Source organism: Medicago sativa, chromosome 2, assembly GCF_051527215.1.
Source record: "Medicago sativa cultivar Bolivia chromosome 2, Bolivia_mono, whole genome shotgun sequence".
Classification (NCBI taxonomy): Eukaryota; Viridiplantae; Streptophyta; class Magnoliopsida; order Fabales; family Fabaceae; genus Medicago; species Medicago sativa.
This window is the reverse complement of record NC_140750.1, coordinates 73,848,538-73,873,520: the sequence shown is the minus strand read 5'-3', so window position 1 is coordinate 73,873,520 and position 24,983 is coordinate 73,848,538. Positions and strand designations below refer to the sequence as shown.

Sequence of the window (24,983 nt, the reverse complement as noted above, 5' to 3'; positions counted from 1 at the left end):
TCTAAAATGAGCAAGCACTCTTATTTTGTTGACAAATGTCACACTTGCCATAATACTAAGTTTGCTTTATTATTATCTATAGATATCTTCTCTACTAGTACTTCACATCATCATTATATATATGATGCATGCATGATGAATTGAGTTGAGTCTACCAAAATCATTTTGACATTGAGTTAAATGAATTGTACCAAAATCTATAACATTTCTACTTGTTTTTGAAAACTTGAAAAATATGACTGTAAATTTCATGTAATATCTTTAATGCCTTTTGTTGCTTTCAATTTCTATTTCTTCAGTTTAACTAGAAATAGATTAACGTTTACAGTAAATATTAAACTAATAAATATTTTAAATGTAGATTTTTTCCGAAAGAAGAATAACTATTAAAAAAACTACCCTCCATTTTTTTTAAAGCTAGCTTAACCAATAAGTAACTAAAAAAAGGGCAGCCCGATGCACCATTTTAATTCTCCTTAAAAGTAATTAATATGCTAAAAAAAGGAAAAAGTTAACTTCTCTTATAACAATTTGTTCACTTTCCTTTTCTAACATTGTTTAGCCGTAACTAAACAACGTCAGGAATTATGTACTCTCCATGCGAGATGAATTCTCACATATACCAACAATATTTTCTCCGTACACAAGAGGAATTTGATGGGAATATGAAAGGCGGGTTCTCTTGGTTGAACCGCCTACGATCGAACTACCAACCACATTAATTCTCCTTATTTTCTGAATCTGAGTTAAGTACCACTAATGCCAGTTGAGTTTCCTGTTCTTCTGTTTTTACCACCACTAGTTCTTTTTTCTATTGTTCCTTCTCACCTACTTCTACTTCTCCATCTTGTAATTGCTGCACTACATGCTGCTTTAAGTATCTGAATAGTACCAGCAACATAAAAGTTGCCAACAAAAATGATATCATAAGAATCAACTATGACAAAGGTTTTAAAATCAATATATGTAAATATATCTGTCCATAAATAAATAACTCCTTGGATTTTAAGATTCATAGTAGCAGTAACTCATGTGTTGCAACATGAGTCTAAAAAGAACCAACGTAGAATTATAAGGAAACGCATTGCTGAATAAATTCCAACACATTGTAGTTAAAGGCCATTTTTTTATATAGACTAGATAGAATAAGGTACCTAAAACACATAGAAAAATTGAACATAAATTTGTGCAGGAGTGATTTGTTAAGGTGACAGAACAAACCACATTTATCTTCCACTTAATAAAAAAATATCTTAAGACAATTTGCAGAAGGCTGTGAATTAGTATAAGTGATCTGAACTTATTATGCTATAATAATTACTTATGCAAGTTTTACCGGTAAAGATTCGAGTTTTGATTGAAGATAGATTCCAGAATGTCAAAAGTACCGACACCATTAATTTCTTCTTGTGAGTGCAAGCACACCATGTATTCAATAACAATAGTTTCAAACCCCCAGCTGCATATATCACAAGTTTTCAGCTATTAAGCACAAAAATGTGTAGATATAGATACCTACGAAAGCTTCAACAAGTTAGTGTGAATATGAGAGAAAGTAAAAACATAATATGAATATGATAGAGAAAGTTGTCACAAAAGTTATCGAAAATAGTTGTTCAAATATTATTTCTCTATGAATAATTTTCAATTGGTGGCCAAGAAAAACACATTGAATTTCTTTGATTCTCCTATTCTTTTGGACAACCAAGAATCTCCTTCAACGTAACCAATTATAGGTTGTTTTCTTTACACATTTAGACTCTATGTTTAATTTGTATAGTTGCTAAAATTTCACAAATGCCTAATTATAGAGTGAAAAGAGTATTATTTAAACGCATGCATCCTCCTAAAGAAAATTAAGTTGTGATCGATAAATTAAATCATCACCGACTTCATATTTATTTACGACTATGGCAATGACAAAGACAACATTGGTTGTGTTCCTTAGTGCTCTTTTGATTTGCACACTTGTAATTCAAGACGTTGAGGCTGTCAATGTTATCGGTAATCCTGCAATGCAAAGAGACACTATCCCATGCAGCAGAAAAAATCCAGGTAGCTGCAGCCCAAAACCGGCAAACACATATCAGAGAGGCTGTGAGACAGAAGAAAGGTGTCGTGGAGGGCCAGGGGCGAAGTAGACGACGGGATTTATTGTTGTTACAGAAAAACTATATGTACTTTGTTATGCCTAACTAAGATTAGGCTCCTCTGTAATGTAAACATTAATCTATATAACGATTCTTTTATTATATTTTGAGAGAAATGTTAAAAAATACGCACCGATTAACATGACTTTTTCAATTGTATTTTGTCGAATGCCATATAACATATGTTACATCTTATTCGAAATGAAGCCTTCAAAAGCACTCTACATATAACACCAATTCAAATTCTTACTTAACAATACTATTCTTGATCTACTCTAGAACAACATACATACATACATACATACATACATACATACATACATACATACATACATACATACATACATACATACATACATACATAAAACTTTGGGATGAGTTTACACAAAAAATGAGGACATGTGTGTGGGGTCAAAGAGGTGTGTATCCGAGATTTAAAACTTTGGTTCCTCACTCGTTTTATGCTTAATCCCTCTTCTCCATTTAAAGATGAAAATTAGACTCACACCCGTTGAATATCTGCAAAAAAGTATCCACGCAACATGTAGGCTAAAACTATGCATTATAATTACAACGTGTGCATCAAACTAAGGATATTAATGGAAGAGAAGCTATCTTAGTTTTGAAAATATGCATTATAATTATCTGCTATTGCTATTTTCTTTTGAAATGTCTATTTTTTTTTTGCGTAAACTGGATATACTCGGCATACAACGGTTTAGATGGAATAGATCATCTACCATCTCATCCAAATGCTCTTACGTGACAAGTCTGCTTTTCTTATTATTAAAATTGATTATATTAGCAATTTTTGTTCTTTTTAAATATAATCCTACATTTTAATTCTAATTTTTTTATATGTTTTTCAATTTTATCCTTCATTAAACTTCAGTTTAAATTATATTAAATTCAACATAACTTTTATCAATATATAATTGCCAATAAACGTTGATTTAGTTGGTAATGAGTTGACTAACGCGCAACTTTGTGGGTTCAATTCACGATGTCGATGTGAGGATATCTTTAGTGAGTGATCAGTAAGCACCCAAAAATGAATGTCTCCATTGTGTGATGTTCTTAGCACTCTTTTAGTTTGCTCACTTTTTGCCCAAGATGCTGAAGCCATTAAATTTCTTGGATATGGGGCAATGTTACGTGACAATAATCATGGATGCAACAAATTACATCCTGAAAACTGCCAAGAGCTAGAAGTTAACAAATATACAAGAGGATGCGAGAAAACATTACGTTGTCGCGGCCATTGATATTTGATAAAGGAAGAGGAGGAAGCTAATTAATCAATACATATGCATTAAAGTTTTTTTTTTTTTTGTATTATTATCAAAGTGTTTCTTTCCGATCCTCCACATCTTTTGGAGGGTGTTTTTAATATGCTTTTATCATATAATCAGAAATGTTTTAGAACACGCAAGAAATTAATAATATAAGATAAGATAACAAACTCTCTTATTAATATTCTTTTATGAAGTTGTGAATACTCAAGTAATTCTCAACATACATATTATGTATAACATATCTTATATTTTCTCAGCTAGTACTTCACATCATCATTATATGATGCATGCATGACGGATTCTTTATATCGATGATTCTACCAAAATCATTTTGACATTGAGGTAAATGAATTGTACAAAAATCTCTAACATTTCTACTTGTTTTTGAAAACTTGAAAAATATGACTGTAAATTTCATGTAATATCTTTAATGCCTTTAGTTGCTTTCAATTTCTATTTCTTCAGTTTAACTAGAAATAGATTAACGTTTAAGTAAATATTAAACTAATAAATATTTTAAATGTAGATTTTTTTTTTCGAAAGAAGAATAAGGCAAAATTACACTAATAGTCCTTTAACTTAATTTCAGGTAACGTTTTGGTCATTTATCTTATTTTTTTCCCATTTCAATCCTTTATCTTTTTAAATGTTAACACTATTCTCCTTTTTTACAAAAACCCAGCAAAATCATAACAAAAAATAAATTTTCAGCAACAAACTCATATCTTCATAGAAAAACCCAGAATCACATGACTTCATAAAATCCCCTTCATAATTTCTGTTTTTGTATATAAGATTTGTGCTCTCTATCCTTGTTCAAAAGGAAATCCAGGTTGAAGAAAAGAAAAATCAAACAACAATATCAACCTTCTCCCTACTTTCCTAATTTTCCTTTACCCATCTCTTTCCTGCAGTTGATTCCATAATCAAAGTTATCCTTTTTTCTTCTTCTTACCTTCCGTATCCACTTACCCCTAATTGATTAATGATGCAAATTTTCAATCTCAACCCCCTTCAACCTCTTATACAACCTACACCCACTTCTCTCAATTAAACAAACCCAAACTCTTAATGATACTTTGCCTTTGTGTGAGAGAGAAATAGAGAGAAACCTGTATTACAAAATACAAACTTGAAGCTTATTGTTGCTTTTGGATTTTGAATCCTAATAGTTTTGGCATATTGGTTGTGCGATAAATGAAAGCAGCTACGCACCAACACATATTCATCTCTTTTGTTGCTTTGTGGCATATATGGTAAACACTTGTTTGGCCCTTTGGACATGACATATGGATTGTAACTTGTAAGAGCAGTGGGAAATCAATCAATAATTAGTAAGTTTATGTGAAACTTGTAACTTATAAGATTATGTGAGACAGAGAGTGAAATTGGATTGCATTTTTTCTGAAATTGTTATGAATAGTTGCTGGGTCTTTGGTTTTTGTTGAAGATACGAGTTTATTGATGAATAACTTATTTTTGTTATGAATTTGCTGGGTTTTTGAACTTTTTATGTAAAAAAGGATAATAGTGTTAACATTTAAAAAGTTAAAGGATTAAAATGGGAAAAAAAATAAGATAAAGGATTAAAATGTTACTTAAAATTAAGTTAAGGGACTATTAATGTAATTTTGCCGAAGAATAACTATTATAAAAACTACCCTCCATTTTTTTTAAAGCTAGCTTAACCAATAAGTAACTAAAAAATGGGCAGCCCGATGCACCATTTTAATTCTCCTTAAAAGTAATTAATATGCTAACTATTTGTTCACTTTCCTTTTCTAACATTGTTTAGCCGTAACTAAAAGACGTCAGGAATTATGTACTCCATGCGAGATGAATTCTCACATACCAACAATATTTTCTCCGTACACAAGAGGAATTTGATGGGAATATGAAAGGCGGGTTCTCTTGGTTGAACCGCCTACGATCGAACTACCAACCACATTAATTCTCCTTATTTTCTGAATCTGATTTAAGTACCACTAATGCCAGTTGAGTTTCCTGTTCTTCTGTTTTTACCACCACCGGTTCTTTTTTCTGTTGTTCCTTCTCACCTACTTGTGCTTTTCCATCTTGTAATTGCAGCACCACATGCTGCTTTAAGTATTTGAATAGTACCAGCAACATAAAAGCTGCCAACAAAAATGATATCATAAGAATCAACTTTGACAAAGGTTTTAAAATCAATATATGCAAATATATCTGTCCATAAATAAATAACTCCTTGGATTTTAAGATTCATAGTGGCAGTAACTCATGTGTTGCAACATGAGTCTAAAAGAACCAGCATATTGCTGAATAAACTCCAATACATTGCAGTGGAAGGCCATTTTTTTATATAGACTAGATAGAAGATTAAATTTTTGTGTAGTGATAAAACAACAGCAAAACATGTAAGAAATTGTATCCACCTAGCACACAGAGAAAAATTGAACATAAATTTGTGCAGGAGTGATTTGTTAAGGTGACAGAACAAACCACAGTTATCTTTCCACTTAATCAATAATTACTAAGACATTTTGCAGAAGGCTGTGAATTAGTATAAATGATCTGAACTTATTATGCTATAATAATTACTTATGCAAGTGTTACCTGTAAAGATTCGAGTTTTGATTGAAGATAGATTCCAGAATGTCAAAAGTACGGACACCGTTAATTTCTTCTTGTGAGTGCAAGCACACCATGTATCCAACAACAATAGTTTCAAACCCTCAGCTGCATATGCATATAACACAAGCTTTCAACTATTAAGCACAAAAAAGTGTATATATAGATACCTACAAAAGCTTCAACAAGTTAGTGTGATCATGAAGTCATACGTACCTCTCTTGTCTATCTGACTAGTGTAGCAAGAATAAAGTTTTGGGATTGTGAAGCTGACAAAAAAACCTGTATGTTTATAGTATGTATAAGCATTTTAACAATGACAAAAAGCGAACTATAATTGACATTGGGTTTTCAAAGAAAAGGTTATATAGATGATAGAGTTCATGGTGTCCTAACCAGTGACACATAGCCTCCTGATTGTAATTAAGTGGCCAAATTCAGCTCCTAGTAGAAGAAAAGGAATTACCTGCAACAAGAAAATTATTAATCATTTGTTAGCAATTATTATAGATCTGATTATACAAAATCAAATTCAGAATAAGAACATTGTGGATTACTTTAAGGGTCATTGATGGTTCTCCTGAGAATAGCACCCTGGTCCTTGAAACTGCAAAATTTAAAGCAGGAAGAATCAATTTTGCAAGACGCAAAACATCATCTTCTTTAATCTTGACATAACTCTTCTCTTCAACCCCTTTGCTGAAATACAAATAGAAAATCATAAAATAACAACACTAGATGAAATAGATAGTTTAGAGAATAATTAGCTATCAGAAGCAAAAGAGTACCTTTGAGAAATTGAATTTGAGAAAAATGAAACACCCAAAATGAGAATCGCCAATTGTGACAAGGCCGAGACAATGCTGAAATATCAAGTATGAAAACCTCAGTTTTTTCTCCATGAGAATAAAGATCACAAATTTAAAAAAAAAAAATAATAAAAATAAACTAACTTTTGTTAGAACAGCAACTTGTAATTGAAGATCAAAGAAACGAGCAATCACAAGACAATGAACACGATTGTTTGTTTACGCAGTTTGGCCAAGTGTGCCTACGTCTACGATTACAGAGCAACTGTAGTTTCTTGTTACTATTTGAATGAACTATTGTTTACGGTGTTACAAGCCATATATATAATAACACTGTCCATATTACAATGATAACCCTGAACTGTACCAAAGCCCTTTGCCCATCTTTTGTGCTTATGGGTCATACTAAACAACTTTCAATTTCGTCCCTAAACTATCATTCTGAGATTCTCTCCAATCTGATCCTGAACAATTGAAACTAATAGCATAAATAATCTCTAAAACTAAACTGTTCTCAATCTATCAAATCAATCCTAAATTATCACTCTCTCCGATTTTGAGGGGCTAAATAGAAGAAAAAGTAATAGTTAAGCAATCCAATTAAAGGTTTACTAAGCAAAATTAAAGGGTTATAAGAAAAAATTGCAATACCTGAAACTGAAACCTTGAGAAAAGCATGAAGATAAGAGACAAATACATCCAAGTCCAAACCAAAGGGTTGATTTTGTTACATCTTTCCACATAACCAAATCACTCACTAACTGCCCAATATGATCTAAATCAACCCCATTTTCTTCTTCAAATTCTACACACAAAATCACAAAAAAAAAATAAAAAAAATTAGGGATTCATTGAAACAAAAACAGTTAGATAATTTCAAATATGAAGTATACATTGCATTAACATACTTGAAGGTTGAGGAAAGTTAGGTTTTTCCTTCTTGGGTCGAGTGTTATATTTTCTCTTTCTAGGTTTTCCAATTTCTTCAACCAACCCAACAACACCATCTTTGTTTTCTTGTTGAATTTCAACTTCGTATCGCGGTTTCCTTGGTTTTCGAGTGTTGTTTTGAGTGAGTCTGGTTTTGCCACGACGTTTTGCACCGGCGGGTTCAGGAGATTCATCAGCGGCTGTTTCAAGACGGTCGATGAGACGGGTCTTGGATTTTCTGAGTGGCGAAGGTGAAGGTGAAGGAGATGGTGATGGTGATGGAGATTGTTGGATTGGTTTAACGGTGATGATGGGAAGTGATTGATTTGGAGGTGGTGTTGATGAATCCATGAGTTGTGAAAGAAGTGAAAGGTTTGAGTTTGTGAAATGAATGAATGGTTTAGAGGGAAGAGTTTTTGTTTGCAATTGCAGTGTGGTGCATCAATTTGAATCACATTTTGGGGGTTACTAGCCGTTGGAGAAATTAATGAGTTTTTTTTCCTTTTCTTTTTATACATTTTCAGAAAATACGAAAAATGTTGTTTTTTTTTTTTTTGAAGGAAGAAAAATGTTGTTTTATTAAGGGGCAAATTTTTCTCTCACAAGGTTTGGCCTAGTAGGAGAATACATTCATTGAATTCAAGAGGTTTAGATTATGATATTTTTATGAAAAAAGAACGATGGGTTAAGAGAGATAAATACAAAGTTATAAATGTCATCAAGATTTAAAGTCTTTTAAGTAAAATCTGTAGTTTCGAGCTCAATAGGTGAAATCCCTATAATATGAAATCACAAGATTTGACAAAATTACATTATTTGTCTTCTCTTAACTTACTTTTAGATAATGATTTTGGACTTTATCTTTTTAAGGTCATTTTTGTCTGCTTGTATATGAATTTCAAGTATCAAATCTAAAATTCATATGGAAACATGAGTGAAGAACAAAAAATCTAAACATTAAAAGGTCGTATTAAATCGAAATAAAAACATAGAATTGAATCTTGAAAAATGCATATGCAAATTAACTAAAATGACAGTGAAAAAATGACCTTGAGATGATTTTTGTTTATAGAAGTTCTTTTTGAGAAGATTTATCATCACTTTTCTTACTTTGCATTTTGTTTCTTGTTTGAGCGTATCTTATGCTGAATAAAACTTATTAACATATGGTTTGCTAGCTTTTTAAAAATAAATAAATAATAAAGCTTTGATTTCTTCACAAAACCCCAACCAGTAGCATAGCACTACCTTAATTCTTTGTGATTCTTCAAACTATAAACCACGACATGTGAATCTAGTTTTACCTCCAACCGTAATAATACATAATCCTTCTCGCCATACATAAATCTTCATAAAGCCACCAAAGCTCCACCATGTATACATTAGTTTTCAAGATGTTTAGAGAAACTACTAACCTATGATGAAGCTCAGATACGGACATCGACACGTCAACACTGACATAATTCAATACAATCATATGTGTTGGTGTCGTGTCGGTTTTAGACACCGATGCGTGTCTCACACTCGATAGACATGTTACACAACACAATTAAAACGAAATCAAACATAATTGAACACTAACCTCTAGCCATTGCAATATCAAATTCCGACCATTTTAACTTTCTAAACCTTTACTCACTCAAAACTCGATGATGGAATTTTCTGACTAGAGGAGTAAGTTCAAAACCGTGTAACATTTAATGGACTGATTTTTAACATTTGATAGTTACCAATATATTCCCAGATAATAGGTGTTTTCTGGTGGTGACCCAGCTTGTTCAAACTTATTTTCCCAATAAAATAGCAAGTCAACACACATCAACTAAAAGTCTACAATAAAGGCTCGGTGAGTTGAGAAAAATATGAAAAACTAACAATGTGAAGTATAACAGAAGTAACTGATTACTATAACCGTTTTCTTATTAACCACATCCTTCCGGATTTACTAATCCGGGCAAGAAAAAACTACTTTTTCTCACGTTCGGATGGTTAAATATGGAAGAAGAAAAAAAAAATCGGTGTTTTTTCCATTCGAATGGGTAAGTCCGGATGGGAACAATTTTTAAGAATCATGGAATGAGAAAAGAAGCTCTTATTATCATACAACCTATTAACTAGTTGCATGCTGAAGGCTGAATGCTTTTAATCTACTAAGGCCTTCTTCAAGATCAGAAGGGTCAACAGCAAGACTAATCCGAAGCCAATTCTTTAGTCCAACAGTAACACCTACAGAGATCATATATTATACATCAATAATCATGACTTTAGTTTATGAAATAAAAAATTCTGAAATTCTGATGTTGACGACTAGAAAAATGTTCTACATACCTGGAAGAAGTATTACAGATTCCTCTTTGGCCAGTTTGTCACAGAAATCAACATCATCAATAATGCCCTTAACATGTGCATAATTAATCTCCACCTGTTCCATTCAATTTACTCTTGATTGATATCTTTTGATCCCATGATAAAAACATTGAAACTCTTTAATTCAAAATTGTGGTGGTCTGCACTGCCAATGCGGCCACAATGTGTTAGAGGTCTCCACAACAACATACCAACTGCAATTGCGGCCCATCGGCCACGTCTGTCTATATGCTACCACAATATACAGGTTTGCAGCGTAACCGCAACCACAATTTAAATATTTAAAACCATTACCACATACCATAGCAGACATGGCTCCTTCTGGTTTGTGAGGGCATGTCAAGCAAGGGATCTCCTTACATACATCATAGAATATGTCTGCAGCTTCCTTCATGATATTCATATTTTTTAAATGGAATTCAGGTTTTGTTTTCTCAAGGATTTGAGGTATTGCTGCCTGCAATTTGTTAATTAATTAGTTGCTGTAGTTTTGTTTCAAGAATAAAAAAACATGAAAACAAAAATACAGGTACTACAAAGTACTTACATGTATATTAAAAAACAAAATTTACAACACTACTTTTCTATTACTCTTGTATTTTGCTTCTGCTAGAAAATTCGTTACCTGCATAAAGCTTAGAGCGTCAGCAGTGATCTCCAAATAGCTGACAATATTTTTCACTATCTGAAAACAATTACAAAAATCATATAGTATAGTATTATCATTACAATAGAAGGAGAAAAGTGTAACATTGAGTTAATAATAACACAATAAATATTGGAAACAAAATGAAAAACTAACCCCAGTTTTTTGAAAATTTTTGTGGGGGTCACATGTGGCTATCCAACCAGTTCTCCAACCAGGAACTAACCATCTTTTTGACAAGGATCCTATTGTTATAACTGGCACTATTGATGCAAATACTCCCATAGGCACAAATGGATTGCTTCCAAACGCCACATGAGCATAAACCTCATCAGCAATTATACAGATTCTAAGTTTCTTTGCAGTCTCAGCAACCTACAACAGTAATGAAAAATGTTCACATTTGATTCCAACTCTAAGACATTGTAAATTAAATGCTACATTAAGTTAACATTTCTGTCCTATAAATTTCGAGGATCAGTCTATGAACTTTACGAATTAGAAAACTTATCTCTTCAATGAACATCAATCAAAACCAATGAAAGACTTAAATATTAACTTTAATAGTATCTTGTTGCATCAAGACAAACACATAACCTTTAAAATCATAGTCTTAAATTTGAAACAAAGGACTAAATTGACTGTGATTGTTTAATTTAAGGAACTAAATCGCTAATTCGCAAATTTGACCGACTCTTACAATTTCAAGGACTATAATATTGATTTACTCTTATATCATGTATACCTTTTTTAAATGTTGATATGTGAAGACATTTCCACATGGATTGCTAGGATTGATGAGGACCATAGCAACAGTGTTCTCATCCGTTAAGGCTTCAACAGAATCAAGGTCAACTTCCCATCCTCTTTGAGGAAGAAGATCGAAGTAGCGAACTTCAAGGAGACAACAAGCGGCACGAGAATCATATTGTGGGTAGCCTGGTCTTGGAAGGAGAATGTTGGCACCAGGACGTGCAAGAACAGGTAAGATTATATCTATAGCCTGTGTTCCACCAACTGTGAGAAAAATATCTTCTGGTGATAACTGGTATGGAAGATCAGATGAGAGATAATTTGCAATAGCCCTGTTTTTATTTTTGGAAGTTCAGCATATATTAACAAATCAACAGAAACCTGTTACATTGTTTTCATTTTTTGGATTACCAAATACCATCATTATTCATACCAATAGTCCACAAGGAATGTCATAGTATAATCTCACATTGAACATAAAAAATTGAATGTTGCTCATGGTCTTGGAAGATGAATTATAAGTATGTATATAAATATATGCTATCAACTGCATGACTGAGTGTCATATTTGAATGATAAACCTTGAGGCTTATTATTTGATAATATACACCAAAAATGACTACCAAGCTTTATAGGTGTAGTTTACAACATAGATCAAACAACTTCTTCATATTCCATTATAGATCATATTTCTAGCCAAATCAATGACCTCTTAAGTTTTTATGAATAGTTTCTCGTATAAGTTTTTGTGGTCTCTAGAGATTAGGCCGCCTAGCCTCCATCTGATCTACACTCTTTACTGTGAAATCCATGTCTTCTTTCCACACGCTCAAATTATCTAAGACGAAATTCAACCATCATTTCTATAATATGTACTATTCCAACTCTCTTTCTCTAATACTTATAATTCATAATCTTCTTTTGTCTAGTATTTTCATACATCCAACACACCATTGTCATATCTGCTACACTTAAATGATTTAATCATTTCATAAACTCGGTACTACAATCACATTAATAAACAAACATAGATCTAAGCTGAAAATAGGACTATGTATAAGTCATTTTCCATATCAAAAGATAAAATAAAGTAAAACCACTTTCGTAAACTATAGTGAAGAGCTCTCTTAGATAGTGTTGCAAGTGTTTATACCGGTAGATAAACTCAAATAAGTCGGTCCACGTACATTTAACTCAAGGCACACAAATATTATTTATTTCAAGATGAGGGCGAAGAGTGAACAACAAACCTCTTTGCATCAGGTAAGCCAACAGTTGGAGGGTAACAATTGAAGTTGTAAGACTGTACTGCTTCAGCAACAGCCTCATGAGCTATTGAAGTAGTCCTAAACAGTGGATTATCTGTTGGATCGACACGACATAAACGAATAACAGTTTTGTTGTTTTGATTGTTGTTAATAGTATCCATAAGCATGTTATAGACACCTCTAACTGAAACTGCTGAAGAGTTCAAGCCTTTGTTCCCTTGGAACTTCCACTTCTCAGTGTCACTTCCTTTCTCCATTTGAGATTGGTCAACAAGTGAAGAAGAAGCTATGTGGTGAAGCAGAGAAGAAAAATGGAAAGTGCGAATAAAGACAAACTCCACTTGAGTTTTATCAATATCACTGACTATTATTGTATAAACTATAAAGTACTTTCCACCATTTATTATTGTATTTTGTCCAAGTTAACACTGCTGACGTGGACTGGTGGGTTCTTTTCCCGTACAATACATGTGCTTATTTATGGATCCCCTGCTGTAACTGTTTCACGCAGTGGTCGATCTCAGCCATTGAACACTGATCCAACGGTTACAATAATTCTGTCAGTTTTCACACACTTTGATCTCAGCCACTAGAATTTGATCGGATGGCTGGCATGACTTACAGCACCTGCTGTTACAGCAGGAAATCTGCATCCGTTTTTATGAGTGGCTCCATTCACACTTTTTGGGTATTGTTAATTTTCTTCCTCTATTAAAATAAGAGTGCTGATACACATACCACCATAGGTGGCATACCACTCCTACACCCACATAAAAAAATGACATGTGGTATAGTGGGCCCCACACTCCACTAATTGTCCCTCTCTTCTCTTTTCCTTCATCCCTCTTTTCTCTTTTCCTTTTCCATCGATCTCTCTCACTTCTCCCTGTCTCACCACCACACTTCTCTTAACCACCACCACTCCCTCTTTCTTTCTCGTCTGCCACCACCATAACGGCCACCATCATCGAATCCTCTCCTACAGGACTCTCTCCTGTTCCATTCTGTGTTCATCCTGATCTTTCTCTCAGATCTAATGTATTGTACTACCGCGTTAACCTCCGCTCCCAATCGAAGATGTTTACAAAACTTCCTAATTTTCTCTTTTTCTTTCATCGATTCATCCATCGATCGCTAACCCTAATTCGTTTGCAGAATTTTCATCATCATGGCTAAGAGTTCCTTCAAATTGGAACACCCTCTTGGTTCGTTCTTTTCACCATTTTTCTCTCCTTTTTTCTTTGTTGCCAATTTTTGTTTTTTTAGGTTATATTGGATGATACAATTTATCGATTTTATGTTTTTGTTATTTGGATTTGAAATTCATGTGATCGGAGAAATATTAGACATTTTATTTTGTTAATTTTTTGATTTGTAATTTGAAAAATTGGGTCTTTTCCATTATGATCGTTATGTGAATTTTGTTCATTAAAGTTGAAAATTTGGGTAAAAAAACATTTGTTATTAATCTGATTTTTGTCTGTCCAAGAGAAAAACAGCAGAAGAAGAATGAGTAATCGGTTATTTTGGTTCGTAAATGTGTGACGCCCCGTCGTCATAGTCCTTGATTGTATATATATTACAAATACATCTCGAAGCGTCTCTTTTGTTAAATTGTTGGTAATTTTATGGACCAAATTGACTAACAAAAGACACATTCGACGCCTAAACTAAATAACGAAAAGAACGGTAAATCAGAGAATAAAAAACACATTTAGCTATGTTTTTGTAATTTTGATACAGACATTGTAACAGTGCCTCGCACATTGGGGGATGATTGTTTACTTGCAAAAGAAGACGAAGTTTTGCAAAATTAGGTGCAAATTGTTGTGCTGATTTTTTTTTGTCTCTATTTAGTTTAGTTGTAAGCAATGAATTAAGGTATATTGCTTGAATGAATATATACTATTTTGTATTGCTTTTTCAGTTCTGCTAGTTTGGTTTATCTGATTTGATTCTTGTCAATGAGAGTTTGTTGTTGATGTCTGAATTATAGCATCTTTTCTTCTTTCAGCAGAACAAAGAGGAAAATCAAAGCAAAACCAAAAAAAGTATTTGTCTCCTTTATTTTCTTGTTTATCGATTTTTTTTCTCGTAGAATCTTGTTTATCGATTTTCTTTCAATAATTTATATATTTTTAAATTTTTAGATAATTGGAAATTTAGGTATTTCGACACTCAAAATGAGGTTAAGAAGGCGTGTCCAGTTTGTCGAGGAACTTGTTCATGTAAAGATTGCCGAGCATGTCAGTGTAAAGACCGTGAAAGTAAGGTTTGATATCAAAGATCGAAACTCTTATGTTAGGATAGTTTTTTTTCTTTAGCGGCACTTATTGACACTTCAATTTTATCTTGTTTTGTAACAGGATTGTTTGGCTGGTACAAGCAGAGTTGATAGGATATTGCATTTTCATTATTTGGTCTGTATGCTCCTTCTGGTAATAAAACAAATAAGCGAAGACCAGCATGCAGAGCTAGAAACAGAAGCGAAAAATAAAGGTAGTAATTATCGTTCTTCTAATTTGACAGTTTCTGAGTAAATTTTGTTTATTAGATACAAATATCTTATATGATTTTATGTTTGACAGGGGAAAGTATTTGTGATATTCTCATCAAGCAAATCGAATTTGACTGCAATGAGAAAATTGACTGGTAATCTTTTTTCTGCTACTGTTATGAATTTTGATTTTTTTTCTTGTGCTCCTTGCTAACATAATAAGTATTTATGCAACACTTGTATCAGCAACTACTGCAGAACACCTATTCTGAATCTTCACATAAGCTGCCTTAACTGTTCCTACAGTCTATGCTTAAGATGTTGTCAGACATTAAGTCAAGGAAGCCCCTTTGAGCATATAAATGCTTAAGATATCACTTATACTCACTTATAATTGATAATATCTCTTGTGCTGAAATTTTAAAAGAGCAACACTCTCATGGTTTGCCTTGTATGTGGTTATCAAAAGTATTCTCTACGTGAACAATTTTAGTCATAATAAATTTGTAATGCTTGTTTGTTTATTGTTGTTAGTTACTTAGATATGCATGACATGACAATAGTTGTCTTTTTCTTGTAGTAGTTGTAGTAGAAAACAAGATTATTAATTGCTGGAGTGCTTGAAAGTGCATGAGAATAGAAGACAATTGTTTTCGGCGAATGCTTCTAAGGATTCTGCAAATCCTTTCATATGTCAACGTCCGTTAGCTACAAAGACAGCTGCTAGTACTTCTAGTGCCCCTGCACCTCCATGGGCTAGTGGGTAAGTTATGTTCTTTTTCATCTGTTGATTGTTTCATCTGTTGATTGTATTGTTAGAGGCTTTAGTTAAGCATATAGGATAACTTGAATCAATTTAATTTATTGTGTCATGCTTGATTAAATTATCAAGGGCATAGCTTTTGTTCCAAGAAACAAGAGATTGTTTATCAAATAGAATCTCACATACCTTTTGTCTATTTGTTCTCTTTTGGTTGTGTTTGCAGTATGACTCAATTTTCAAGAATATTGTCACAGCTAACCATTGTACTGGTGTTAATTTTATACTACGAATTTTGTTTTTGTTTGAAGTTATAAGGTTTTAAATAAAGAGGGAAGAGAAGAGATACAATTAAGATTTTGATTTATTATTGTGGTTTGTATGATTAAGATTCTGTGAAAGATAGTTTAACATATAAGATAAAAAAACTAATCCTATGAGATAATCTAACATACTCTAAAGATAATATCAAGATGTTAAAGACGTTTTCAATTTTCATATATTCTAATAGTTTTTATCCCTTTGTTGCGTTAATATTATGAGATTGCCTTTCACAAGTATAAGTTCACAGCCTTTAATGAGTTAATTAATTTACTTAATTTAACTTATGGAACTCAATTGCTTGCATAGTTACAAGTAAATCTATCAAACAGTCTGGCTAGTTCAGACATTGTTTTGTTGGCCTATCTTGGCCTGGCCCAACAAAACTGTTCCATTGACAAAACTTCACCAGCATGGAGAAATTGGTTGTTTAAATAGACTTGCTCAAAATACATGTAAAAAGGAGGCTGGTTCATTTTATCCATTTTTCTTAGTTATACTGGCATTTTAATTTGTTTCTGGCTGGGTTGAATTATATCTTCAACTGTAATTATATATATTTATTTTGTTTTTTCCACGGCCTTCCACATTCCACATGAAGCAGGTGGATGGAGAGAGTCAACCGTTGTTGCAGCAGCAGCAGGTAGTTCCATTGCAGGACAGTTACATGCAAAGCAGAGCTGAAGCTCTTCAAAATGTTGAGTCCACTATTCATGAGCTCAGCAACATCTTTAATCAACTAGCAACACTTGTCTCCCATCAAGGGGAGGTTGCCATAAGGTTTTCTATTTGTCCCACTTGGAGGTGAAAAAGAAGTCTTAGCTCATAAGTAAGTTTGAGTCTATTCTCTGATGAAGATCTACAATATTGCTGTAGCTTGGGAATTCTACAATATAATACCAAGCAAAGGTTCGGGTATCCACATGATGAAGATCATCAAATGGATCAGATGATGAAGATCACCAAGCATCAACCGTGTTCACTCGAATAAAAGACAAGTCAAGAAATCGTGTCAAGAGCGGGGTTCTTGGAACACCGTGGGTGAAGAGTGATACGAGGAAGAATAAAAATAGTGTAGTGGCGTAATCAAAATTTAATGTAAATTTTTTTTTTTTTTATGCTCTTTTAAGCTTGTAATGTACTATTCCTTCTTTTACTAACTTTCTTGAACAATACTATAGTATGGTACTCACTAAGCTTGTAATGTACTATTCCTTCTAATCGCACTATGTATGGTTTTATGGTTCTTAAGATAGATATTGACAGAGTATGAATATGAATATGTTTTGTGTGACCACATTTTTACAAATACGTGACCACTATTTTTTTCATAAATTAGAACTTGTCCGTCTTTAGGCGTGATAAACTTGCCGATTGTAAAACATGTTATTTATGGTTGGAAATGCTTTTAGTGCAGTGATCAAATGAGATCATGCGTTCGATTCGCCTAAAACGATATTATTTACACCTAGGAAAGAAAAACTAGTTAAATATATGGTCTGTATGACCACATTTTTACATATGCGTGACCACTATTTTTTCATAAATTAGAATTTGTCTGTCCTTAGGCGTCATAAACTTGCCGATTGTAAAACAAGTTATTTATGGTTGGAAATACTTTTAGTGCAGTGATCAAATGAGATCATGCGTTCGATTCGCCTAAAACGAAATTATTTACATCTGGGAAATATAAACTAGCCAAATATATGGTCTATATGACCACATTTTTACAAATACGTGACCACTATTTTTTCATAAATTGGAACTTGTCCGTCTTTAGGCGTGATAAACTCGCCGATTGTAAAATAAGTTATTTATTGTTGGAATTGCTTTTAGTGCAGTGATCAAATTAGATTGTGTGTTTGATTCGCATAAAACAAGATTATTTATACCTGGTAAATATAAACTAGCCAAATATATGGTATGTGTGACCACATTTTTTAATATGCGTGACCACTATTTTTTCATAAATTAGAACTTGTCCGTCTTTAGGTGTGATAAACTCGCCGATTGTAAAATAAGTTATTTATTGTTGGAATTGCTTTTAGTGTAGTGATCAAATTAGATTATGTGTTTGATTCGCATAAAACAAGATTATTCATACATGGGAAATATAAACCAGCCAAATATATGTTTTGTGTAACCACATATTTTAAGGTGCGTGACCACTATTTTTTCAGAAATTAGAACTTGTCCGTCTTTAGGCGTGATAAACTTGCAGATTGTAAAAGAAGTTATTTATCGTTTGAAAGACTTTTAATGTAGTGGTCAAATGTAAGGATTTTTCAAAAATTTGATAGAGTTGGAAAACTAACCAAATTTTAAATCTGTTTGACCACTTTTTATCAAAGGAGTAACTGCAATTTTTGAGTGTCAAAATTATCATTGATTGTAACAGATGGATATCATTTCACCTCTCAGTCATGCTCATCAATAGAGATTCACTAATGTGCCCGAATGTACTCCTTCCACAAAAATCACGTGGAGAAATAGACAAGAAGTAAAAATGGGAATGTAAATAAATAGTGGTGACAGATTTGATAAAACATGGTTATATCAAACTCAATTTTGGTTAGTTTTCACAAAAACCTGTCAAATATGGAAAATAGTTCACCACTTCCCATTTTAACATGGTAATTTTAGTTGTTACAATGTGAACATCTATCCAGCATTCATCATATTCACCCTATGCCAAAATAAAATTATCAACAAAATATAAACATTGTTGTTGCTTCACGCCTATTACAACAATTGAGTTACACCTAGTACTTCAAATAAATCCAAGAATTGATGCTATTACATATTTTCTACTGTGTTATGCCACGGCTAACTCCGACACATTTTCTAGAACTCCTTTGCCACCAAAAAAACCACGAGCAAGAGGACTATACCAAACTCTCTGTCATCAAAAGCTTTAAATTAGTGAAGCCACATTCAACACAAACTCGCAAGTAATGAAGAGAAAATGGTAATAATAACCAAAGACTATCTTCATTGACTAATAAATTGAAAGGTAAAAATAGATAGTTTGTCATAGCAAAGTTCAGAGAAAAAACATGGCTATAAAATCATTCATTAATGCAAATTTAATCACAAATTCTAAACATTGAAATTGAATATTAATACCTTCAATTCAAAAACAAAAGCCACCATCATGATCAACAACAACAGCTACGAATGAATATTACAAGTATCCTGGCACAAGTCGTCACAATGTACAATGCGTCTGCACAAATAGAGCAACACAACGAACATTCACACACCAAAGCAGGAACAACCGATGCCAAAACATAACCTCACAAACAATGCTAGGACTACAACCAAATAAATCATCAAAAGATCTATAACTCAAAGAAAAAAAACTGTTATCACAAAAAAAAAAAGTAGACACCTTAAAACACAGACTCCGCCCAAACTAAAAACAAGCAAAACATAAGATTACCAAGCTGACAAGTTGCAACAGAATAATTATCATCAAAGCCTTGAAACATTCCCATCCATAAGTAATTTACCTCACACTACAACACAAACACCCCTCGTCGTTGCTTCACTAGGAAAGTACACATGTTTCAGACCCACTGTTGTCATATTACTAGTTGTTGGTTCTCTTCAACCTCGTCGAGCATGCTTCACTAAGAATACATGAATAAACTTACACATGTTAAACCCTAACAAATATCACACATGTCAACCCCACATTCTGTCGGTGATGACAATAACCTCTAAGATATAACCAAACATATTAACATAGTGCTTTAATGTGTCTCTACTAGTTTCCCAAGCCAATCCTCCGACAAAAGTCTTAGTATAAGTTGTGTCACCAACATGTTTGGGAACAATGTTTAGACAAATCATCATATTCCTTTTCATTTTGTTAGAATTATTTGTCCATATTTTACCAAACTATAAAAAGTTCCAAATATATCATAAACAAAACCACAAAAAAATTCAATCATAAAAGTAGTAAATTAAATTAACAGATAAAATTGTTCAAAAGCAAGATTAAAACCAACATTATTTCCAACAATTCCAGCATGTTTCTTACTTTCATGATACTAACCTTAGAATAAATCAACATTATTTGATGACAAACACAAACCCATTAATTTGATGAAAAACTAGAACACCTTAAATCAACATTATTTTTCAACAATTTCCTCAAATTCAACATGAACAAAGTTATTTTAAACAAAAATACGAACACCCAATCAAGAAAAGATGCATAATTGGAAGGAGAAAGAAAAATTGAAAAGCACATGAACAAAAGATGCAAAAGGGAGGAGAAAGACTGAACCTGAGTTAGTTTTTCCTACGTTCTAGAGAAAGAGAGAGGAGGACCAACGGCCGGCCATCAAAGAGAGGGGTGGGGCGAAGGGCAAGGATGCGGCGGCGGCCAGTGGTGGTGGTAGGTGAGTGAGAGGCAGAGTGAGAGGGAGAAGAAAGGGAGATCTAAGAGAAAGAAGAGGGTGAGAAAGAGAAAGTTGTGTGAAATTTCAAAAATGCCCATGCCACATAAGAGGTGTATGGAAGAGTGGTATGGAGAAGGGTGTTCACCAATCTTTTTCCATACGTTATAATATGATTCCTTTATTAAATTTTGTCAACGGCTCAATTATATTTTTCCTTAACTTTGCAGGCAATACTGTAGCTAAGCTATGGAATCACATGATATTATATCCCCTTTTCTTCCTCATTGTCATATTTATTAGGAACACGTGAAATATGAGAATAATAATGTAAAAATTGCAGGAAAATCATTATAATGTGTTATTTAAATGCAAACATAATTTTCAAAATGTAGATTTACAATGATTTAAACCAACAAGAGAGTGAGTATTAAAGAGTGTGTTCAAAAGAGAGTGTTGCTAGTATTACTCAATCTTCCATTTAAGCCAATGGAATGTTACTCCTTAGTACTCGAAAATCAACAATACATTAAATACACTTCAACCTCTCTCTCCTATTTGGAGGGGGCTAAATGACTTCTTGATCATTTGAAATCAACTATCTAGACATACAAAGTAAAAATCATTAGCTAGATAGTCTTGTGCACTCAACGGCTACTTTTCTTACATTTTTTCATAATAAAAAAAAAAGAGAGAAAATTAACAAGGTGGATCCAAATGATCCAAATCCACTAGAATAAAAAAAAAACACACAGAACTTCACGTATTAATTGATTTAGGCCGTTGACATAAGATGGCCAACTTAAATTATCTCTAAACAATCTTATTGATTTGAAATCAGACGATCAAGATTGATAGTTGTATTGCGCACTTATTACGTGAACCCTAAATCCCTACCAACATTTCGAAGACTTCGATTTTTAGCCTTATGGAACTTAAATAACTTTATTTTATCTTGGTAAAAGGCGCTTATAATATTATTTACCAACTCCCTTTGGGAGTGAGCATAATTAGTTTAAGGAGAGAAATTTAGGCGAGAGGTATAAGTGGATTTTGGAGACCAATGACTTGGAATGACATCTTTAGCAGTGAGGCTTTTCCCCGTTGATGTGCTTAATTTCACAGAGAAAGGTCCTCTCAAAGGTCCCGTAACAATGTTCCAATTTGCACCCCATAGATGATTCATTTGTAGCCACTCACTAGACCCAGCCTGCATACCAAACACCAAAATATCCAATCACAATTAAAAATTCAGTCTCAGTTTTATTTGGTAAATTTGCATAACCCATTTGTATAATATTCTGACCCACCTAACATATATATTGTATATGACTTAATTTATATAATTTTCATTATATTATCCATTGGATCACTAAAAATATTTGACTTTCATCACACATAATTTAAAGTTAATACAATATGATTAGTTGATAGTATTAAAAAGTTTATATTAACTTCGATTATATATTGTATAGGAGAAATGAGAAATTGAATACAATTTTCATTATAGAGGTCCCATATATCACATGGTTTTGAGTTCACAAGATTCAGGAAAAGGAATTCCAACCACCAAGAGGAATATTGATTACCAATAGGCACCATTATATAAGGATAACACTCTGGATATAGCATATGATAGAAAAAAGGATCTTTCAAAAGTGGCATTGCACGTGATTTGAAGAGACATATCCACAACATTTGGAATTGTACACGCTGGCCATAGCCATATTTGTTAATATAATTGACACGAATTAAAGTATATGACCAGTGACCACGATGCCTTAGTGCATGTTTGAGCAACTTCTATTCCTTTTAGCTATAAAAAATCTTATAACTTTGGTATATATCATATCAAAAGCCCCTTTTAGTGCATTTTTTATATCAATAAAAGTTAGATTACTTGAGTCGTTATTAAGAATAAACATATAGTGAATAATTATGTAAATAAAGATCAACAAGAGAAAGGTGCATACTTCTTGTATATGCATGGAGCTTATGTCCCCATCTCCATCCTCAAATTCCACTAGAAGTGACAGCCAAAATGGTGTGGAGCCTTCATTAACTTGAAATGCAATATTTTTGCCAGCATATACGCACGTTGTTCTGCAAAAATTCAATGATAAAGAACACTAATGTTAGTTTAGCCAAAAAAAAATTGTTTCAAAATGAATGTCACTTTACATTTTCAATATAACTTTAACTTTTTTCTTCCAACTTTACCCTCAACAAATACTCCAACTTTTTTCTCACACAATTTTCAATGCAACTTTAAGTTTGTCTTTTTCATATAAACCAAGGGCAGTTTAGTAAAAGTGTTATGTTTAATGATTATTTCATTCCATTCCTTAATTTGTGTGCAATTGGCTAAAATGACACTCATTTTGAAACGGAGAAAGTAAAAAAATATTCCTTACTTTTTAGTCCACGTTCAAAGCTAATAGGTTGCTTTAACCCTTTGCATTTTCATAATCCATTTAATCACATCTGTCTTAGCTTGATTTATCAGAAAAAAATAATCTAGAAGCAGTCGTTCTAATCAACACTTTTTTTAAACATTCACTTTCTTATGAGCCAAATTTATGTAGGTCATATTAATCTAGGTGAAACCCATTCTCAAAACGGTGGAAACTACATATATACATCGCTCATTTAAAAAATACAATATTGAAAAAGGTGTTTGTTGTTAGTGCTATTCTACAATCCATATATGCAAAATGCAAACGACAAAAATACCTACAATGTATTACATAACCAATAACCACATTGAAAAGAGACAAGTCTAAGAGGTGTATATTAAGATTTGTGATGAGAGCCACTATATACGTTTTTTTATTTATTTTAAAAACTACACTTTGAAGTCCAAAAGTTACGGTTAATTTTGTCAAACACGTCATTTTACTAAGCATACACAAAGATTATATACTACCTCTAAAGTTTTATATGTTTTTTTTTTACAAATAATTCTCAACTTATTTTGGCTTGTTTTTGTTTTAAAGGAGGCCCTAAAGCATTTGTTAAATAATTTACATAATAATTATTTCTTAGAATGTGTGTAATCAATATTTTAAAAGTAAAAAACACCGTTCTTTTCAAAATAAATTTTCCTCTTTTTACTTCATTAACAAGTGTCCTTTGTGCCCCAAGAACACTTATTAGCATGATCCATTAAATAAAAAACCTAGTAAAAATAGGTACTAATTCCCTTTTCTAACCCAAAGAATACTGAAAACTAAAGAAAGAGTTATCATATGAGCATACCTTCTGTAAAGAACTGGGATTTCACCTCTATTCCTGAGTTGACCATTCTCACCATGAACTGCCATGTGACCAAAAGCAGCACCACTAAGGTCAAAATGTGTTCGGTCAGAAGGGCAGCCAGGGCATTCGTCAGTTATTATAACCGTCACTGCCCGTTTTGAGCATATAGTATGGTCTAAACACTTGACCTTGTAACACTCTCCACACCCTTCTCCCTTCTTATACAACACTGGCCCCACTGCCCCTACTCTTGCCCTTAACGGCTTCACATCCACCAAACTTCCGTACCCACAAGCTCCTCCTTAACAAACCACAAATCATCATAAAACTAATTAGCAACATTGAAACATTATACGGAGGAGACAGACACACAAATACCAAACATGACACTGACACGTTGTGATACCGGTAATAAATTTAGAAATACTCTCCTATAAGTACTATACTTAAATTTGATTCATTGAGTGATCTCAACGAGTTGTTATTTAGAATTTACCTCTGCTACCGTCTCCTTCAGCCTCGCCGTACCAGGTGGCGGTTCCCGGGAACCAATGTGGGTCGAAGTGTACACTGTGCTTAGACTGTCCTTGAGCAAGTATGAAGCATATGCTTAAAAGAAACAAGACGGAGACATGGTGGTGCTTCATTCTGATTGAAGACAAAACTAGTTGACAAGAAGAAGAAGAAGAAGAAAACAGTTAAATGTGTCGCCGACACTTTGATGATTGAAGTGGTAGTTTTATTTGTTTCAAGTTTTGGTTATGAGACCGTTATAGGTATTTTAGTTAATTTATAGTGCATCGTGATGCAAGGGGTCCATCCAATGAAATATCTATGTTGATTTCTTTACCCTTATGTATGGAGTATATTTACGGAGTGTGCCACTGAGGTGGGTCCCATTGGCGGTTGAGGC

General features: G+C 33.0%; 4 protein-coding genes and 1 long non-coding RNA gene across 23 annotated transcripts; 1 reads left to right on the top strand and 4 right to left on the bottom strand.

Moving 5' to 3' along the window:
* Positions 1-562: 562 nt before the first annotated feature.
* LOC146950601 (reticulon-like protein B17) lies at positions 563-8,822 on the bottom strand. 3 transcript variants are annotated; one of them, XM_085746539.1, is made up of 9 exons: positions 7,773-8,238; positions 7,516-7,669; positions 6,844-6,918; positions 6,613-6,754; positions 6,452-6,521; positions 6,272-6,337; positions 6,041-6,163; positions 5,474-5,580; positions 563-811 (listed from the first exon to the last, which is right to left on the bottom strand). In XM_085746539.1, the coding sequence occupies exons 1-9, from the start codon at positions 8,143-8,145 to the stop codon at positions 719-721; spliced, it is 1,203 nt and encodes a 400-aa protein (XP_085602665.1). In that variant the 5' UTR covers positions 8,146-8,238; the 3' UTR covers positions 563-718. The 3 variants fall into 3 exon arrangements, with proteins under 3 accessions (XP_085602665.1, XP_085602664.1, XP_085602663.1); XM_085746538.1 differs by lacking the exon at positions 5,474-5,580 and having other exon boundaries at positions 644-906; positions 7,773-8,237; XM_085746537.1 differs by lacking the exon at positions 563-811 and having other exon boundaries at positions 5,172-5,580; positions 7,773-8,822.
* Positions 8,823-9,645: 823 nt separating this feature from the next.
* Positions 9,646-13,172, bottom strand: LOC146950600 (putative aminotransferase TAT2). Its single transcript, XM_085746536.1, has 7 exons — positions 12,811-13,172; positions 11,553-11,892; positions 10,964-11,182; positions 10,787-10,846; positions 10,463-10,618; positions 10,123-10,216; positions 9,646-10,020 (listed from the first exon to the last, which is right to left on the bottom strand). The coding sequence occupies exons 1-7, from the start codon at positions 13,083-13,085 to the stop codon at positions 9,905-9,907; spliced, it is 1,260 nt and encodes a 419-aa protein (XP_085602662.1). The 5' UTR covers positions 13,086-13,172; the 3' UTR covers positions 9,646-9,904.
* Positions 13,173-13,567: 395 nt separating this feature from the next.
* LOC146950599 (lysine-specific demethylase JMJ28-like) lies at positions 13,568-17,562 on the top strand. 17 transcript variants are annotated; one of them, XR_015027602.1, is made up of 7 exons: positions 13,568-14,033; positions 14,843-14,879; positions 14,995-15,100; positions 15,195-15,327; positions 15,417-15,480; positions 15,906-16,088; positions 17,011-17,562. XR_015027602.1 is itself a non-coding variant. In XM_085746519.1 (7 exons), the coding sequence occupies exons 4-7, from the start codon at positions 15,012-15,014 to the stop codon at positions 15,693-15,695; spliced, it is 405 nt and encodes a 134-aa protein (XP_085602645.1). In that variant the 5' UTR covers positions 13,568-13,866; positions 13,984-14,033; positions 14,846-14,879; positions 14,979-15,011; the 3' UTR covers positions 15,696-15,896. The 17 variants fall into 17 exon arrangements, 13 of the variants coding, with proteins under 13 accessions (XP_085602645.1, XP_085602643.1, XP_085602635.1 ...); XR_015027603.1 differs by having other exon boundaries at positions 17,008-17,562; XM_085746519.1 differs by lacking the exons at positions 15,906-16,088; positions 17,011-17,562 and adding an exon at positions 15,572-15,896 and having other exon boundaries at positions 13,568-13,866; positions 13,984-14,033; positions 14,846-14,879; positions 14,979-15,095.
* A 1,522-nt stretch (positions 17,563-19,084) lies between these two features.
* LOC146950598 (uncharacterized) lies at positions 19,085-20,005 on the bottom strand. Its single transcript, XR_015027606.1, has 3 exons — positions 19,919-20,005; positions 19,533-19,632; positions 19,085-19,305 (listed from the first exon to the last, which is right to left on the bottom strand). It is a non-coding gene; the product is annotated as an uncharacterized LOC146950598 (long non-coding RNA).
* Positions 20,006-21,421: 1,416 nt separating this feature from the next.
* Positions 21,422-24,833, bottom strand: LOC146950597 (expansin-B3-like). The gene is made up of 4 exons (XM_085746534.1): positions 24,567-24,833; positions 24,071-24,371; positions 22,786-22,915; positions 21,422-22,022 (listed from the first exon to the last, which is right to left on the bottom strand). Exons 1-4 carry the CDS (start codon positions 24,715-24,717, stop codon positions 21,828-21,830), a joined length of 777 nt encoding a protein of 258 aa, XP_085602660.1. The 5' UTR covers positions 24,718-24,833; the 3' UTR covers positions 21,422-21,827.
* Between the last annotated feature and the right edge of the window lie 150 nt (positions 24,834-24,983).

Excerpts from the sequence above, each read along its gene's own strand:
- LOC146950601 (XM_085746539.1), bottom strand. The coding sequence starts at position 8,145 with ATGGATTCATCAACACCACCTCCAAATCAATCACTTCCCATCATCACC. Across the intron at positions 6,919-7,515 it reads TCTCAAGGTTTCAGTTTCAG|CATTGTCTCGGCCTTGTCAC; the intron begins GTATTGCAATTT and ends TTGATATTTCAG. Across the intron at positions 5,581-6,040 it reads CAAAACTCGAATCTTTACAG|CTTTTATGTTGCTGGTACTA; the intron begins GTAACACTTGCA and ends TTTTGTTGGCAG.
- LOC146950600 (XM_085746536.1), bottom strand. The coding sequence starts at position 13,085 with ATGGAGAAAGGAAGTGACACTGAGAAGTGGAAGTTCCAAGGGAACAAA. Across the intron at positions 11,183-11,552 it reads CATATCAACATTTAAAAAAG|GTTGCTGAGACTGCAAAGAA; the intron begins GTATACATGATA and ends TTACTGTTGTAG. Across the intron at positions 10,847-10,963 it reads AAAATTTTCAAAAAACTGGG|ATAGTGAAAAATATTGTCAG; the intron begins GTTAGTTTTTCA and ends AATTGTTTTCAG.
- LOC146950599 (XM_085746509.1), top strand. The coding sequence starts at position 13,997 with ATGGCTAAGAGTTCCTTCAAATTGGAACACCCTCTTG. Across the intron at positions 15,328-15,416 it reads AACAGAAGCGAAAAATAAAG|GGGAAAGTATTTGTGATATT; the intron begins GTAGTAATTATC and ends TATGTTTGACAG. Across the intron at positions 15,481-15,571 it reads TGCAATGAGAAAATTGACTG|CAACTACTGCAGAACACCTA; the intron begins GTAATCTTTTTT and ends CACTTGTATCAG.
- LOC146950597 (XM_085746534.1), bottom strand. The coding sequence starts at position 24,717 with ATGAAGCACCACCATGTCTCCGTCTTGTTTCTTTTAAGCATATGCTTC. Across the intron at positions 22,916-24,070 it reads ATCCCAGTTCTTTACAGAAG|AACAACGTGCGTATATGCTG; the intron begins GTATGCTCATAT and ends GAATTTTTGCAG. Across the intron at positions 22,023-22,785 it reads GCTCCATGCATATACAAGAA|GCTGGGTCTAGTGAGTGGCT; the intron begins GTATGCACCTTT and ends TTTGGTATGCAG.